General features: G+C 46.3%; 1 protein-coding gene across 3 annotated transcripts in view; it reads left to right on the top strand.

Moving 5' to 3' along the window:
* The window catches only part of CCDC85C (coiled-coil domain containing 85C), a 176,795-nt gene that overhangs the window by 149,458 nt on the left and 8,092 nt on the right, over positions 1 to 19,245 (top strand). For all 3 annotated transcript variants that reach the window (XM_032775284.2, XM_032775283.2, XM_032775282.2), the window contains one exon: positions 16,963 to 17,058. In XM_032775284.2, coding sequence (XP_032631175.1) covers positions 16,963 to 17,058 — 96 coding nt within the window. The remainder of the gene's footprint in view (positions 1 to 16,962; positions 17,059 to 19,245) is intronic.

Genomic DNA, 19,245 nt, shown 5'->3' with positions numbered 1-19,245 from the left:
AAGTTTACAAAGCGCCTCCCCTCGCTCCCGTTGCAGTACCCCATCATTTGTAGTGCAGGAGAGGAGGGCCAGAGATTGATTTGAGCTCAGCCAGTATGGAGGGTAAAACCGGGAGCCCTCCTTAATGGGCAGAACACAAAACAAACAGGTAGGCTCGCACCACAGTTGGGTCTGGGCGGCCCACGGGGACACAGTTTGTCCCGCAGGTAAGGAGGTGGTCTGAGAAGCATGCAAGGTCACAACCCCTTGCGTTGGTTTCAGTACCCCAGGGGTGTGCTTCAGATCTACCCGTAGCTGTACGGGCACTTGGGGAGGCGTGGTGAGGCGTTGAAAGGGTATCTGGCCTCCCCACAGGTGGCGATTATTTAGGAGCCAGACGGCTTGCTCTAATACCCCCAACCAGCCCCGCAGCGTGTGGGTCGGCGTAAGATGACAGATTTGGTCTTTCAGCAACCCATTCAGACACTTTATGAGGCCACTTGCTGTGGGTGTATATGGGAGGTGAAAGTGCCAGTCTATGGCGACATCAGCGGCCCATGTCCGAACCGTCTGAGCCGTAAAATGGGTTCCCTGGTCACTCTGCATGGTCCACGGGGTTCCGTAGCATGAACACAGCTGCTGCAGGGCCATCAGCGTTGTAGTTGCCGCTGCAGTGGCACTTGGATGCACAAACAACAGGCCGGTGTAAGTGTCTACTGCCGTGAAAACGTATTGCCAGCGTCGTTCCTGTGGTAGAGGGCCTATGTAGTCGACTTGCCAATCTTGGCAAGGGCCTGTAGCTCGGTAAATATGACCGGTTGGTTCTGGCAGGGCAATGGGCGCCAGTCGTGAGCAGGTTGGGCACCCCGCCCTGGCCATACGGCAGGCTGATAGGGGCAGCTTGATGCCTTGGCGTAAAGCCGCGTACTGCGTCGCACAGGCTCCCCAATGGCCTCCTTTTACGTGGTATTGTTTGGCCAGCTGGACGACTTTTCCCCGGGCCATGTTATCCGCTGCCGCATTCCAGCGAGCCTCATCAGTCTGGGCTTTTGTGTGGGCGTCTACATGCCGCACTGCTAGGGGAGCCTGCCGGGCATAGGCAAGGAGCTGCTACCACAGCGTTGCTCCCCACAAAGGTCTACCTGCCAGTTCCCACTCCGTAGCCTCCCAAGCGGTCACCCAGGTCCGAAGACCCTTGTACAATACCCAACTGTCGGTATACAGATATGTTCGTGGCGGGGAATCCTTAATGGTTAGGGTGGCAGCCCGCAATTCGGCCCACTGACTAGAGCTGGCGGTGCCCCATGCCATAGCCACTACATCTGCGTAGGGGGCATACGCCACTGCCCTCCACTGCCGGGTCCCTTGAGCGGTGTAGGCCGCTGACCCATCAGTAAACCAAGCATACTCCCATTCCTCAATCGACAGCTGATCTATGGGGGGTGCTTCTCCCACTGGGTATGGAGGCACAGGGTCCTCCACCAGTGGCGGCTCATCCGTAAGGGAGGGTACGTGCTCAAAGGTAATCACTCCCAGCAACACAGCATGGGAGGTGGAGATGGAAGGCCGGCCTAGCAGCGTACGCTGTTGTAAGTAGTGCTTCCATTTGAAGTGGGTGGTGCTCTGAACGATGCCAGTCTGTGTTTGGGCAGGGTCCTCCCTCACCCAGCGCCCGAGGGGGATGGGCGTGTGTAACACTACTGGCGTAGGGCCAGTGATACGCTCAGTGTCTCGCAACGCCCATGCCACTGCCAGAATTTGTTTCTTCAGAGGGGAGTAGCCAGGCTTCGCCTCCTTTAAAGCTCGGGACCAAAAGCCGATGGGTTCTTTTTGCTGCCCCCCTACTGGCTGCCAAAGTCCCCAGGAAGCCACATTTGCCACAGTAGTAACCTCCAGCTCAAATGGGATTCTTGGCTGTGAAGCATGGAGCCAAGTGTGCGTGAGTAAGGCGTCTTTACACAATTCAAAGGTAGTCTGATGGTTATGTGTCCACTCCCAGGGCACCGCTTTCCGCACCAAGGTTTGTAAGGGCCGCATTAGAAAAGCGAGGTGGGGAATAAACACGCACCAAAACCCAAGCAAACCAAGAAAGGCCTGGAACTCTGTCTTGGTTTGGGGCACAGGATAGCCTTGTACTGTTTGGTGCACCTTTCGCGGAATTTGCCGTTCCGGTCCCGCCCACAGAATGCCCAAAAAGACCACCGTTTGGGCGGGCACTTGTATTTTCTGTGGGTTTAGCGTCCAGCCCCGTGCCTCCAGGCCCTCCACCATGCCATGCAGCGCATCCGCAACCACTTTTGGGGAGGGGCCGGATACCATAACGTCATTAATATAGTGATAATGGTGGGTCTGGGGCGGCCACTGTATCCGGGCCAAATCGGCGCTGACTAGCTGGTGGCATATGGTCGGGGAGTGTTTCCAACCCTGCGGCAGCACGCAAAAGGTATACTGGCGTGCTTGCCACGAGAACGCAAATTGTTCCTGGCTACTTGGGGCAATGGCGATAGAGAAAAAGGCGTTTGCCAAATTTAAAACGGCTGCCACGGTTGGGCCACGGCCGCAATATGCTCAACCAGGGTGACTATGTCTGGTGCGACCGCTGTTAGCGGGGGGGTCACTTTGTTCAGCTCCCAGTAGTCGACTGTCATGCGCCAAGTCCCATCCGGTTTCCACACGGGCCAGATGGGACTGTTATAGGGACTCAGGGTTGGCCTGATAACCTTGGCTTCTAGCAGTGCAGTAATTGTTTGGGTGATCTCCTCCTCCCCACCCCCGGTAGGCGGTACTGCTTTCTGGAAACTATGGCCGTTGCAAGAGGCAGTACCACAGGTTCCCAACGCGGGGCACCTTGCAGGATCGTTAACGTCCGCACCTCCCGCGCCCGTTCCTCACTTACATACCGGGGGTGGCCGAACGCAAACAGGCCATACTGCGTGTCCACTGAACGCCCCCGGAGGACGTCGATGCCCAGGATGTACTGTCCGATGGCCGCCGCCAGAACCATGGCTTGGAACGGAGGAGCTTTCCCCAAAGTTAAGGTGACCATAACCTCATAAGCCGGAGTCTCAGCGCCACCCAGGCCTTTTACCAGAGCGGCTCGGCCTTGGGTCTGTGCAGAGTGTAGAATCGTGACTTTAGCACCAGTATCTAGGAGCGCCAGCACGTGTTGGACCCCTCCCCTGGGCCAGCAGATCCCTAAGGGTACGTAGGGGCGTTGGTCCCCCGTCTCCCTTCTGTATGTGGGTGCAGCCACGCACGGAGTGGAGGACCCCCCATGCTCTCAGTAGGGACGAGGTAGCTGCCACTCCGCGGGTGGGGCGGACGGCTCGGTGGGCTTGCTCCGCTCCACACTTCTCTCTCCCTCGGGTCCAACGCTCTGCTTGGCGGCAGGCAGTTGCATCCATTGCTTGTACAGGTCGACTGTGGGCTTCCCATCAATTTCCTCCCGGGGGACGCCCTCCTGCAAAAAATCTGACCACAAGACTTTTCGTGGCACTTGCAATTCCCCCTTCTTCAATCCCTTGCCGGCTTGTTCCTTGCTTGGTTGCCCCTTTGCAACTCGGACAGCCGTGGGTCGCGCCCCGGCCAGGGCCGTCTCCAGCTGCATAAGGGTTGAGGCAAGTTCTCCGACCCGCCCGTCCGCCGCCATTACCACCGCCAAGAGCGAAGGTTTTAACTCATTGGCGGCTGTACGCAAGAGGGCGGCTTTGGTGGATTTCGTAACCTGCATGTCGTCAGGCCCCTCCATGCCCCCCGTTGCCACCGCCCAAGCCATTCCCAGTTGGCGTAAGGTCTGCATTCCCTTGGCTATGGTCTTCCAGGGGCCCACTTGTGCTTCCAATTCCCCCACCGATGGGTAGGCCGCATCTACGGCGACCGTTAACCAATGGTATAGAGAGGGGGTTTCTAATTCGTTCCCATTAGGTCCCTTCGGGTTTGGGGGGTTGGACATCTCCGCTCATACCTGTGCGTCCTGTGCCATGACACCCAGCTGTTGCAGCTCGTACCGCAGGAGCAGTACCATGTTTCCCGCATTGTCCCAGAGTCTGACCAGCCAACGCAGCACGCCTTCTCCCGGCTCCTGGCGGAACATCTTTATGATCTCCTGCAGTTTACTCGTCTTGTAGGTCCACACGACCTTCGGCTGTAGCTTGCCGTCCTCGGCCCTAAGCTCTCTTACCGGACGGGCGTGTACTACCGCCAGTGTGTGCTCGTCCTCCTCCTCCTCCGAGGAGGATGAGCCCCAAATATTCCCATCCCACGTTTTAGGATCCCAAAAGGGGGCAGCCGTTACGGCACGGACCTAGGCCGTAGTCACCGGCTGCCACCCAAGCCTGAGCTGCCTCTGATTGGCAACCCGGGCCACCAGTACCTCACACTGCCGTGTCAGCTTCTGGGCCCGCTCCGCCTGGGAGGTGACCACGGCCTGGGCCACGGCTCGGGCATCTGCCTGGGCCGCGTACTCCAGCGTCTTCCCCTCGAGGGCTCGCTGCAAGCGGAGCACCTCCTTGACTTGGGCCCGGATGGCTGTCAGGAGGAGCCATCCGAGCTCCCCCATGGCCCGCCGTTCCGTCCCAGAGCGCCGGCCTGCCCGCAGCCGCTGCAAGGCCTCTGTCAGCTGTGCGGGAGTAACACCGACCACTTGCCAGAATTCTGGCCACTCAGCAGGGGCAGTCCATCCTGCCAGAACCCGTGCCACTGGCCCCCAGCATTCCGTCTGGGGCCACCCAGGTATGCGCTGTAGTGACAGCGGTGGCTTCCCCACTTCCCCTACCTTCGGCCAAAACGGCATCATCCCCCAAAGCACCCTGCTCGCTGCGCCAAATGTTACATGCCTGAGTGCTCTGCAAGGACGAGGCCCACACACACACTGTGAGTTATTTGGTTTTAATGAAGGTAAAGTGACACAACTGCAATGGGGACTACAAGCGTTGCTGTCACAAAGCTGGGGAACGGAGTCCAAAACAGCAATGCAGCCTGGAGCAAATATAGCATCATGCTAATATTATGCAAAGCAGCTCATGCCTATGCAATTCGGGGCTTTTAATCAGCCAGAGCTGCCCCTCTTGGCCTGTGGCCAGGGGCTTTCTGCACTTCCCCATACACACTGGGGCTTCCCACAATGAGCGGTTTTAACCGGTTATAAGCAAAATATACTGGTGCACAGCAACCTTTAGTAGCCTGTCCTTGAGAAGGCGATAAGCCCTAGCTAGGCCGTAACAAACTCTTCCGTGGTTCCTTACACTGTCATATTCTTCGCATGGAGTCGATCACTTGTTTGAGCCTGCTGCACACAGATATGGCTCCTGATGTTCATTTCTGTAGTAAGTTTGTTTTTGTCTGATGAGGTTACCAGCCCCATGCAAACCTTAGGTCCATGACTCCTTATTCATTATTTGGAGGGGTCTACATGTTTAGACTTCCCCCATCCTCCACCTGAGGAATGCACTTGGTAGCTCTGGATGCTCCAAAGGCCAAATGAGACATTGCATATTTATTAATGTATAATTTTATTTAGTACATGATTATTTTGTAACAAATCACATTTGCATTGATTAAACTGAAGAAGAGTCTGGGAGGAATTTCTTTGTCTCTGGGGTTCATCTGCCTAGATTTTGCTACCATGTACTAGCCAGAGATGTCACATTCCTTATAAAGATATTACTGAAAAGTGCATTTTCTTTTGTCATACGGTGGGCACATTATTATAACAAAAAGTGTGTGTGTGTGTATAAGAAGCACTTAGATACCACAGGGATGGGTGCTATAGACAATCCTGAACTGATACACAGGATATCTCCTGAGCCTCCTGCTAGGGTAGTGGTGGGAGGCAGCATGACAGTAGTTACATCACTGCTCCAATCAAACTCCTGTCTTGTCCTTTTTAGCCGGAAATATGATAGCTGCCATGCAAAGCACTTTCATATGAGGCACCTTTGAAATAAATCATAGGAAAACTGGTGTGCGAACTTGAATTTCTTTTCGTCAGTTCCTAGTGGGGGGAAAATACCGAGTTAAGGATCTGTGTTAGACCAGCATATGCAATGAAATCAGAGTTAAAGGCTCCCCAAACAGTGCCTTATGGTTCCTAGAGCTGGTGTGCACTGGCACACTCCCCAAAAGAATGTTCCATTCCCCTTTCTGTTTCTCCAGCCTGTCTCAGAAAACACCAACCTGTAGCCCAGCTAGCATGAGAAGAGGGTAAATCTCTGTGTGTGTATTTGTGTGTGTATGCATATAAATACACAAATTAGATGTGTTATTCAATTCTTAATTATGCAGGGGGAATTTCTGCACGGTCAGCTATTAAATAACATCCTGTTTTGAGGGGATCATACCACTAAAGATCCTCCCATACATGCATTCAATAACCCGCTGACTTAATGGGAGTTTCTGAGTGGATCTGAGGCCAGGATGTAGCCCACTGGATCCATTGATTACCTCCGCTCTGTGGAGTACTTGCCTAATGAACCCAGTAACTTTTTACACATGGGGAACAATGAATGGAGAGCACGACAGAAGGAAGCGCATTCCAGCTGATGACGCTGATAACACCATGATGCTATTGAACAGAGAGAAATCCAAGGCAGCCCTTTCACTGCCATGACAATAGGGGGTGAAGACGGGAAAATTAAATGAAAGGATTGTCAGAAGAGTGACAGAATTTGCAGTGCAAGGAATGCTATTTTAAAGCTTCAAGCAACTGAGAATAAGCTAATATATTTTAAAGGTAGTAGGCCTTTATCAACAGTTATTATGAAGTCTATGAACAGCAGGTGGTGTGTCTCCCCTCAATGTCCCAAAACAGCTGACAGAATTTGCTCAATTTGATCAACAACTTGGAAATCACATTTCCATCTGACATCTTTTGTATCTACTGTTGTCATAATTAACCTTTCAGAACTGAAAGAGATGAGAGAAATCCATCTGTTGTGGCTTTGAGCTTTTTGACACCACTTTGCAGATAGTTCACTTCCTGCCTTGTGTATTAGTATGATGACATTGCTTATTTTCAGCTCGGGGGGGGAGGGGGGAGGAAACTCTTGCATTCAGTCTTCCTCAGGTCTCTCAAGACTGTTGACCAGTAGCTGCAAAACCAGAACTGAAATATACAGTGGTATGGGCAGAGAGGAAAGGGGAGAGTTGAGGAGAGATGGCCCTGAGACTATCTACTGCTGTATTTGCCATCCCCAAGCATTCCAAAATCAGCCCCCACCCCCCAAAAAAATCATAAGGTTGGCTTAAAGAACATGAAAACTTAAAAATAACATTTTTATTTGCCTTCTGTTTTTTGAGTATTTAATGTTTCACATTTTCCACCTTTTCTCTGCTTTAAAATGAAAGCTTTTAATCATTTGACTCCAGGAGCTGGGGCTTTAAGAAAAATAACAAATATGCATGTGTGACAAAAATTCACGAGAGCTGACAACACCATTGGGGGATGTGGCTACCAGGCACAGCCAAAATACTGTTCTAAACATCAAAAGGAGAGCAGAAAAATCCTTAATCTTTTTAAAAGGAACTTCTTTTTGTTTTAAATCTGGAAGTACTGTTTTAAGAGTGCTTGATTTGTTTATTTTTAATTAAAAAATTAGTCTTTTTCAAAATAGTCAAGTTGACAGTCTCCACTTTAGCCAGTCACTTAACAATATGTTAACACACTGTCCATGGAAAAATGGTATAATGTTGCTGCCGATAGTATTCAGAATTTTTTTTGCAACCTATATCACTTAGTTGTTTGTCTGAAACAGCTCTGGATTTAGCATGCTAATACCAGTTCGTAAGATTTTGTGAAAGACCATGATGCCTTTTTGGTGTTGTGAGATTCTAAGGGGATGTCGTGTTTTTTAGATAGTGTAGATTGAATTCCAGTCTGTTACACCAGTCTAAATACAAACCACAGTGGAGTTACTTGGGTTTACATTGTAGTAACCCAGAGGAGAAGTTGGACCAGTGAGTTGAGTGCACTGCGACATTCCAGGAGAGTGGAACTCTGTGCGGCATTAATGCTGTTCAGGTAAGTAGATACCAAACATTGCTGTTGCATGGGAGAACTAGTTGCAAAAGGATGTCCATGCTTTCCCTCACCTTCCTCTGTGTGGTCCCATCAGAGCTCCCTTCTCCTTGGCACACCGATTCAGACATGTGACAGGGAGCAGTGAGGGACATGGCTGCAGAGAAAGGGGTCCTCTTCCATTGGAGAGACTGGATATTTAGGACTGTATGGCAATGAAGCAGTTAAATTGTTTTTTATTAATCAAACAGGATATATAAGCCCTTTTTGTTTCTTAAGTAGATTTCACTAAACTCTGCCCTGAAGATATGGTTTGTCTGACTAGTCGGTGTCTGAGCTGTGCAGATGGGCTCTGCCTGGCTCCTGGACAGACCCAATGGTTAATTCATGGATTTCAATATTTACATGGCCAGCTGCTCAGTATGATTAATGGGAGGCAAATTAAATAATGCTGAAGGAGATTAGCATCTGGAATAAAGTCCCTCTGAATCTGAGATGGAAGATGTGTCTTGTTTTCACTTGCTAATACCAAGGACCAGTGGCTCATTTCCTTCAGTAACAGCAGTGAAGCAATTAGCGGCACACAGTAATAGTCTTCTATTCAAGATGTAAACTCTCTTTCCATAGCATCTGCCCGTACTTCCCTCTGTGGGATACGTGTTCTCGTGATTGTATCCTGTGGTAGTCATGATGCTTTGCACAGCTGGAAAGAAGCATAACATGACTTAGGTTAGTACAAAAGTGTGGTCATCTAAATGTGCAGGAGATGCGGATTTTTTATTTAAAAAAAAAAATCCTGCAATACGTCTGAATGGTAGGTACATGCTAATGAAGTACCACCATGACTTAGGATGGCCAGTTCTGACTAAAGCTATTTCAGGAGATTTTTTCCCCCCTAACATGACATAGTGTCATTTTCTTAAAATATTCTATTAAAATCTCCTGGATTGCTTTAAATAGGAAGGGAGATGGATGCCGATTCCGGGAGACTCCAGGCCAATTCTGGAGGGTTGACAACCCTACCATTACTGTGGGTCAATGGCCACGCTGGTGAACAGACAAACCAGGAAGATAACTATTCAGAACAATTCCAAATAAACTGGCACATACGTGGATGTTCTACTCAGAGACAGGAAAGGAGATAATGGGATTAGAGTATGATGCATCAAACAGCAGGATGGCAAAAAAAAAATGGGCTAAAGTTGGTCAAAAAAAGCACCTGTAATTGGTTGTTGACCAATCTCCCCTCCTGGAAGACACTTAATCTGGGTGTCTTCAGGTGATGCTATCATGAGAGGAATTGATCCTCGTTATATGCACTCCATAGCAGAGGCAGGAGTGTGCTCCAGGCATGACTATATATAGTGAGAGAGAAAGGGGCTTCGAAGGAAGTGGGAAATGTCAGCTCAGAGTCATGTCATGCTTGGAATACACACTGCGCTGGCTCTTCGTTCCAAGTTTAACCCTTCTGTGGTCGCATAGCACAGAAAGGCATGTGCGAGTCCCAGCTCCGAACTGACAGCTTCCACAGAGTCATCAAATAGATGCTAACGATGATATTTATATTGAAGGACCCAGAGAATTTTTGAGACCAACGATAGTAACCTTATTTCCGATCCTCAAGGAGTCTGTCTCTAGGCCTTTTGTATATCAATGTAAGGACTAAATCTTATGAGTAGCCTAATAAAACAGAAAAAAATGGACATAGGCTCAAATAGATGTCCGCCATCTCTCCTCGTTTTGGATCCTGCCTGAGCCCTACTGAGCAGGGTTTTCAGTTCAGTAAGGTGGCTTTTCTGCATGTAGCACAGCTCCTGGTCTGATATGCTCCCAAAACGGGCTCCTTTTTTCTCTAGTAAGGTAAGTAAGACAAAGGAGAGGAACATTTTCAGCAAGATCTCTTGGAGTTGCCACTCGGTGGGTGGTTGATGATGTGTTAAAGCTGAACTGTGAAATTTCAGTTTCCATTTCTGAATGAATCAATTGAAGCTAACAAAGGGGTGGTAGTAGTTTTTGGGATTATTTTACCTTTGTTGTGCCTTGTGTTTGGCATGCGTTTGCAAAGTTTCATTATTTGCTGTATAATCTGGTAAATGCAGATTTAATTTAGTTGCTAGCGTTGAGACAATACAATCTCCTGGGGTTTTTGTGTTTCTGGGGCCAAGTATTTAGTGGGTTTGCCTGATTGCTCCAACAGTACTTGCAGGCACATCCATTTGCACTTACAAAATGAGTGATTGTACATGTATGCAAATCTGGTCTCAATGAGTGAGTCTTCAATTTTATATGTAACTTTTACACCCTGCATGTGGTCATGATCATCATCACATACACCAGTGGTTCTCAAACTTTTGTACTGATGACCCCTTTTACATAGCAAGCCACTGAGTGCAACCACTCTTATAAATTAAAAGCACTTTTTGTATATTTAACACCATTATAAATGCTGGAGGCAAAGTGGGGTTTAGGGTGGAGGCTGACAGTTTGCGACCCCCTGAGGGGGTTTGAGAACCCCTGATATATACTCACATTTCATAAGCCACTGTATCAACTGACTTTACATTGCACTTGTGAATATAGTGAAGCTCCATGTATACCAATGATTGTTTCCATAGTAGCTAATGTACCTCAGAGAAAGGGAAAGAGGAAAATGATAAGTGGTATAATGTGTGATGGTGTAGTGTTGGAAAAATATTTCCTGTAGGTTTTGATTCCTATCAGGTCTCTAGGATTTTTTCAACCCAACATGGGCTATCAGGGTTGGAAGGGACCTCAGGAGATCATCTAGTCCAACCCCCTGCTCAGAGTAGGACCAATCCCCAGACAGATTTTTGCCCTAGATGGCTCCCTCAAGGATTGAGCTCACAACCCTGGGTTTAGTAGGCCAATGCTCAAACCACTGAGCTATTCCTCCCCCCAAAATGTGATAAAAAGTCAGCCAGCTCATTTTTAATCCTTTTTCTCATGCAAAATAGAAGAACCATGCACAACAGAGAAGACAGATTTGCATCAAGGCACTAGACTCAGATTCCAGTGTTCTGGGTTCAATTTCTGGCTCTGCCGCAGAATTCCTGTGTGAACTTGGGCAAGTCACTGCATCTCAGTGTGCCTCAGTTCCTAATCTGTAAAGTAGGGATAATATTATTTCCCTACCTTCTAGGATAAATTCATGAATGTACTTGAAACTCCCAGATACCTAGGATGCCATAGAAACACCTAGAAATAAATCCAAACAGAGCAAAGCAAATCAAGTCACAAACAAAATCAATGACAAATAGAAATCTATCCACTTTTGTTTTATGTGAGTTGTATGGGGATACCTGCCTATTTCACTTGTAGTTTTCTTTGATCAGTCACATGGCAATCAACACTTCACAGCATCCCATGTAATCACAGTTATCCTTGTTTTACTGCTGTTTGAACTATTTGACTGGGCTTTTTTTTTAAATCAGAGTTTACGTTCAAAATTCTGCTTGTTTTTTAAGTCAATGATCAGTAGTAATAGAAAGCAATAAAAAGATGTGACATTCAGAAGCTTTGAAATGTGGCCACAAGCTCCATTTCATTATTAACCATCTAAAAAGTTCTCAGCTCCTGGGATCTCTGTGGACCATGGCTGTCCAGTCGAGCAAAACCCTTTTAAAAGCTTTCATTCTGATTCTGAAAGCTAGCTGATCTGTTTGGGAGCCAGTAGCACCATTGCTGGCAGTTCAGAACTAGACATCTTGGAACTGAAATAGTGACTTGGGGTGGGCAGAGGAAGGGGCTGTTAAATAGATATAGCATTCACACTCAGAGTAATGAACTAAGAAGAACGAGATCTCCTGTCTTTTTCAAATCCAATGAGAAATGTTGGAAAAGTTGCTCATCACAATTCTTCTGTCCCTTTTGACTGCCAGAATGCATATAAAAAAATCTAGACTCCGTTTCCCCTGCCTTCCTGGCTTTTAACATTTTGAGGGTTTAATGAATCCTGAACATTCTGATAAAATAATCCTAAATAAGAGAACTGGCAACTTGGCCCTGCACTGTGGGACCCCAGAAAAATGTACATTTCTAACAAGTCCTCATTTAGAACCCCTTTCTCCACATGGGTGATGTTGACACTTGGATTCTGTGAAGGAATGGTAGAAGCGACCCTATGGCTATTATATGATGTGTTCACAAAATCTACAACTTGAAGCCACTGATGCAACAGAAATTTGCAATTGTTGTCCTGCTAAATTGGCACATGGACTTGCCTACTATACCATGGAACTTAATGGGCCAGATTCTGCTCTCATTTATATACATGTAAATCAGGAGTAACGCCATTAAAGCCCACCTGGACCAAAGAGAATGAGAAGCTTAGCATCTAGTAATGACTTAGGTTCTTATTCACTTGTTCCGTGCTCAGTAGAGAGATGAGGCAGAAAGCGTGTATTTTTCATCAGTTTAAATATAAAAATAGTCACATTTGTTTGTTTTGTGAACTATTCTTTATTAACCTCTGAAAACAGCCCACAGGTCCCATGACAGGTTGGGGAATGTCTCCAGCTTCAATTACAGACTGATATGAAAATCTAGCAAGTGGCTAAGTCAGCAAGACCTCTGAGTAATGCAGTATACATATCCAAGAGAACCAACAGAGGAGAAGAAATTCAGACTGATACGAGCCTCACAACGCAGAATGTAGCATTCCTTGTCTGTGTAGACTGTGTCCGCTTGTTAAGGCGATAAATAGATTAACCTGTTTGTGGCTGGGTTGCAGTGGGCTGCTTCAATAGTGTGACCCTGGCTATAAAAGGGTAAGGAGGAAATAAAGGAAAGTGGCGTAAGAGAGAAACAAGAGCAGTATGAGCTTAGATTACTGCAGAGATGGGAGCTGCAGAAATAGCAGGGCTCAGGCTGCATCAACCCTCCAGATAATATGGCTAATCTCCTCCAGTCACAAGACTTCTACTATCACCTCTGTGCTGATGACCTAGTTTTCCCTCCAAACTCCTGACCTTTGCCTTCCATCCAGTCTCATATCTCTGCCTCTCTCACTCTCCCCAGTATCTCATCTTATGCTCTTGCTGCTGGATGACATGCAGCTCCTCATCGTTCCTTCTTGGCCCCTCCTTCCCTGCTCTCCTGCTGTTGGCAATTCCAAAACCTTCCTGCAGAGTGGGGCTGCAGTCTTGGGGTTATCTCTGACTCCTTCCACTTCTCCCCGGATTGTTGCTGTCAGTAAATCTTGCCAGTTTTTCCTCTACAACATCCCCCAGATCTGGCCATTCCTCCTGCCAAGATCTGGTCACCTATCACCCTGATTACTACAGACACCTCTTCTTGGGCTTTCTTGGCACTCACTCCAGCCCGGAAAGCCACTGTGGTTCTAGCTAAGTACTTATATGGCCTGCATTACCATAGTATTTGCATCTTATTATTTTTAAATGTATTTATCCTGTGAGGTAGGCCAGTGCTATTATTCCCATTTAACAGTTGGGGAACTATAGCACAGAGAGACTAAGTGACTTGCCCAAGGTCACACCAGAAATCTGTGGCAGGGTGGGGAATTGACCCCTGGTGTCCCAAGTCCCAAGTTAGATTCCTAACCACATCATTCTTCCTCCCAAAACTTTTCACTCTGACTAAATCTACCTGTTTTTCACATCCCTGCACTGGCTTTTCCCCTCTCACTTCGTATGAAATTCATGGTCCTCCTCACCTTCAGGAACTTACACAACCAGCTCTCCATCCCCCTCTCCATTCTTGTCTCCTATGACTTTTCTCCTTGATGACTTCACTCTGTCAAGTTTATGCCCCTTTTGTGTTTTCCCTGCACTCCTACCTTTGTGCCTTCTTTGGTGCTGCCTCCTGTGCCCAAAACTCCCATTTCAATGTTATGTTCACAGCACACAAACAGAGAAATTAGATACAAACATATAAATCGCTTATTCTGGAGGGTTGCAGCCTAACACTACTTTATTTCTTCAAATCCAGAATCCTGACCACAAGAACCAAAGGGAGAGAGAGAGGCAAAGCAGGCTGCTTCTGACACACAAGTCACCTCACCTCACTCTAGTTTGGCTCTTTGCAGACTGATTCAGATCACATACTTCTCTACAGGGCCCCCTAGCTTGCAAGTAGAACCAGGAAACCCCTTACACTTGATAGCATGTAATATTTAACACAGTTTTCAATACACCACATCCATCCCAGGTCTCCCTATTTACATGTTCTCCTCCTCAAAACCCATCCTGAAGACTTGCTTTGTGAAACCCTTTGCTGCTCATTCATACTGCTTTTAGTGTCCTGCTTTCCTCTTTCCTGCATTTGTACTTTCGTCACTTAGTTTATGAGCTCTTTGGGTTGAGGATTTCATCTGTAAAGGGGTTTCCCCACTGACACTGCCATACAAATAATACTTATTAACACCAAGCCTAACCTGAGAATCCATGATCATATTTGTCTTGGAAAGGAAGCCATCCCAGAGTGAGGCTATGTTTAGGCAGAAGCGGGCCCCTTTCCTTTGTTACGTTTCCATCATTTACATTGTATGTTAAATGTATGACATTGTATTTTTAAGGACAAATTATCTGCTGGCGTAAATGGGTACAGCTCCACTGCCGTTGACACCAGTAGAGAATCTGGCCCAATGTATATGTATTTTTGAAATGATCCAAAATATACAATTTGTCTTTAAATCAAATGCAACTGAGGGTGTTGTAGAAAAATAATAGTGGGGTTTTTTTTTCATGTGAGTGCAGTGAGCCATTGGGCAAGATCACATATTTTGGAAACCATTTCTCTCTGTTCTTTATGGCTCATGTTTCCCTCATGCTCGTCTCCCATATTAGTTTTAAGAGTGGTTACAATCATAACTCAAGGTAGTAGAACTATCAATGCCTGATGTAGGAAGAGAGAAAGATGCTTTTGTGGAAAGGTGTGTCCACTTTGCTACCTCTTGTGGGAGACCTTTACTCTATTGGATTGTAATTAGAAAGCCTTGTTTATATTTCCAGGGTGATAATGAAGATTCCTCTTGTAATGATCAGCAGGATTGTATGTTAATATCTTCTAGTCAAGGGGAGCTTTGGGAGGGATTTATGGCCACAGAGTCCCAATTCTTCTGCTTTTAGTTGTCATGAGATTAAGATCTAACTTGTATTAAGAAAAAAAGTGTGGTGTTTTTGAAGCTAGAGGTTGGGAGAATGATACATATATTGATGCATTTGACCTTCATTGAAGACTGATTCTGCAGGCTTCCAAGAGCATTTAGCAGATCTCCATCCAAGATCCCTACTGAATACTCTTTGTTGGCAGCTCTGGATTAAGTGGATCGCTCACTTGCATTTCCCCTCCTTTATCGTTTATTGTTAAAAGAATTGGCTTGACAGCCTTGAAGATGAAAGTTCTCTGTTTAGCTACACAACATTCACAACCCAGGTGGGAGAAATGAATTTTTCCCTTATCCCCACACTGAGATCCAACCCTGTGCTGGAGGGATTCGATGCAGCATACAATGGTAGCCTTATCTCCATGCTTTTGCAACCTATTAATTCTCCTTTGAGATTTCCCACAAAGCTGCTAATTCTAATGCTGGTTTCTCTGATGTGTTCACCTGTTCAATAGAAAGTGAGGTGTGGGCCGCCAAAGGCCTCAGAACAACCATCGGGGAAGACAGTTTTAGGTCCATACCTTGGTTAAATTCAGATCAGTGATCTAGACATGAAAGAATCCCTGGCCATCCTGTCTTATTATCCAGAGCCCAGCAAACTGGGCCAAATCCAGTTCCTTTATCACATGTAGAGGAACATTTTAAAGAATAAAAACAAAACACTTGGAAAAGTAAAACATGGAAAGCTGGGGCTCACAGCTGAAATGCAGGAGAGATGAGAACAACCCACTGGCCTCTGCTTGGTATAAAAAATGATGGGAACAGACACTGTTTTTTTAATCTTAGAAAAGATGGTGATGAAGACCCACATGCATTGTATGGGCAAAGCATTCCTGTGATGGTGCTACACATCACTCTGTCATCCTAATTTATTTTCACAGTCCAACAGAATAATCATTCTTTGTGTTTCCTATGGGATGCGAAGACTAAATATGAGTTTGTCAATGGATTTATTGTTGGTTTCTCCAAGTATTACAGTGCAAATGCACAAATAGGAAGGACAGGAGGAGTGCATCTTGCTGAATAAGGATATTGTATCTTGTGTTATTCAAGAGAGAGACCTTGGAAAGGAAAGCCTATATCAAAAGTGCTTATCAAGCTGTTTGCATACTTGAATTCTTAGGAAAATAGCAATTTTTATATCTTTCCCCATGGAATCCTAAACACAGTTGAACTAGAGAGCATGTTTTGGAAATAATCTCCACCAACATCAAGTTTGGACATCTGTTTATCTTTAGGTTACCATCCAATCCTTCTTATAGCTGAAGATGGGTACATGATGCCCATTTGAAAATGTTGCCAAGAAACCAATAAAAACTGATGCCAACTATTATTTTCATGCCAGATGCTCTATAACGTCTTAGTAAAAGCCAGGCGATGCCTGAAAGTTATCACATTTGCAATGTTTTCTCTATGGAAAGGTTGGAGAACTCTTTTGGCTTTGTCTAATACACAGAAGTTTCACCAATTAAACTAAAATTGTTTCTTGAACTGGTTTTAGCTAAACTGGTACAAGTCCCTATGGGGAAACCCTTAAATTGGTTGACACTTGGCCTAGATTAATTAAGCTACAAAAGAGTCAGCTGGTGTATGTCCACATAGGGGTTTGCACTGGTTTAATTCAATTCAGTTTAAGAACTGCTTTTAGTTAAAATGGTGTGGCTTTTGTTTGCAAATAAAGCCTTTGTCTTTGCCTGAGGCTGGTGAAGAGTTAGATTTGAGGTAGTATTGATGCAGTTTTGATTTCTTAGGTATTTTCTTCCTCTCATTGAAAGAACTCAGTTAAAAATACATAAAGTATGTTTTTCACTACTTGTTTCAACAGGGCCCAGCTCGTATGGCTCCTGATCTTGCTTCCTCTCCTGTGGCAGGATATGTCCCTGTGGGTCAGAAACCGGAGGCTGTGGTGCATGCTATGAAGGTAGGTCTGCATTCAACCCACATGTTGCATTTCTCCTGCGTACAACAACTGTAGAAACATCATCTGGCATTTTCTCTAAGATGGAATCATAGTAATCAGAGATGGAAGAGAACTATTCAGCCAGATTATTACTGACCAGCAGCCATGCCACCTCAAGGCGTTACCTTGTCACACACTTACCAGCTAAGCAAGTTCAAGTGTGGCCAGCTTTTGGTTGGGAGACCTGCAAGGAAAAGTCACAATACTACAAGCTTGTTACCTTTTGAGTTCCTCAGTTCTGACTGAACCAATGCCCCAAGGTGGCGTTAGGAAGCTTCGGGTGCCACTTCAGAATGAGATACATACCAAAGGTCTTATACACTTTTGGTCATTGAAAATCTTGTGGCAGTTCTCGTAAGAGTAGGGAGCATTTTATGTAATTCTGTATCAAATTGTGGTTTCATACACGTATAGACACCTGATTTGTCCCTGGGGGTCGAAACTGGGACCCTACCACTTGAGGTAAAGGGGAACTTTTGACTTGGTAGGAAGTGGTAAAGTCACTAGGGCCAGCATCTAGAAGGAGAAGTTCACTGGACATGTACTAGCCTGGTATGGTACATGTTTCCCCTTGTCCTAAGTATCTAAGATCCATAGACATTCCAGTCCGGTGGTGTCACTGTATAATGAACCATGGCTACATACACACAGATCACATAGATGTCTGTGGGGATCAGGACTAGGGCCTCCAGCACTAAAAAACTAAAAGGCCTTTAACATTTGAGCAGGCTGTGTAGTTGCTGGTACTACCAACAGAGGGAGACATGACCACTCACACTACAAACCCATTCTGCCTATAGGTATTTCTCCTGTAGTTTCTGGATACGGTGACATTCTTTGTTTCCTGACCTAAATGGTTCTGTGCTGTTGACAGATCATAGAATCATAGAAGATTAGGGTTGGAAGAGACCTGAGGAGGTCATCTAATCCAACCCCCTGCGCAAAGAAGACCAACCCCAACTAAATCGTCCTAGCCAGGGCTTTGTCAAGCCAGCCTTAAAAACCTCTAAGGATGGAAGTTCCATCACCTCCCTAGGTAACCCATTCCAGTGCTTCACCACCCTCCTAGTGAAATAATTATTCCTAATATCCAACCTAGACCTCCCACATTGCAGCTTGAGACCATTGCTCCTTGTTTTGTCATCTGCCACCACTGAGAACAGCCTAGCTCCATCTTCTTTGGAACCCCACCTTCAGGTATTTGAAGGTTGCTATCAAATCCCCCCCCACCCCCTCACACTCTTCTCTTCTGCAGATTAAATAAACACAGTTCCCTCAGCTTCTCCTTATAAGTCATGTGCCCTATCCCTCTAATTATTTTCATTGCCCTCCACTGAACTCTCTCCAATTTGACCACATCCTTTCTGTAGTGGGGGGCCCAAAACTGGATGCAATACTCCAGATGTGGCCTCAAAAGTGCCGAATAGAGGGGAATAATCACTTCCCTCAATCTGTTGGCAGTGCTCCTACTAATGGAGCCCAAAATGCCGTTAACCTTCTTGGCAACAAGGGCACACTGTTGACTCATATCCAGCTTCTCGTCTACTGTAATCTCCAGGTCCTTTTCTGCAGAATTGCCGCTTAGCCAGGTGGTCCCCAGCCTGTAGCGATACATGGGATTCTTCTGCCCTAAGTGCAGGACTCTGTACTTGTCCTTGTTGAACTTCATCAGATTTCTTTTGGCACAAACCTCCAATTTGTCTAGGTCAGTCTGGATCCTATCCCTACCCTCTAGTGTATCTACCTCTCCTCTGAGTTTACTGTAATCCCCCCCTAAACTTTCTGAGGGTACAATCCATCCCATCATCCAGATCATTAATGAAGATGTTGAACAAAACTGGCCCCAGACCAACCCTTGGGGCACTCTGCTTGATACCAGCTGCCAACTAGACATCAGGCCATTGATTACTACCTGTTGAGCCCGACAATCTAGCCAGCTTTCTATCCACCTTATAGTCCATTCATCCAATCCATACTACTTTAACTTGCTGGCAAGAATCCTGTGGGAGCCATATTAAAAGCTTTGCTAAAGTCGAAATATATCACATCCACTGCTTTCCCCATATCCACACAGCCAGTTATCTCATTATAGAAGGAAATCAGGTTGTTCAGGCATGACTTGCCCTTGGTGAATCCATGTTGACTGTT

Source organism: Chelonoidis abingdonii, chromosome 4 (assembly GCF_003597395.2).
Source record: "Chelonoidis abingdonii isolate Lonesome George chromosome 4, CheloAbing_2.0, whole genome shotgun sequence".
Lineage (NCBI taxonomy): Eukaryota > Metazoa > Chordata > Testudines > Testudinidae > Chelonoidis > Chelonoidis abingdonii.
This window is presented reverse-complemented; position numbering and strand designations above follow the sequence as displayed.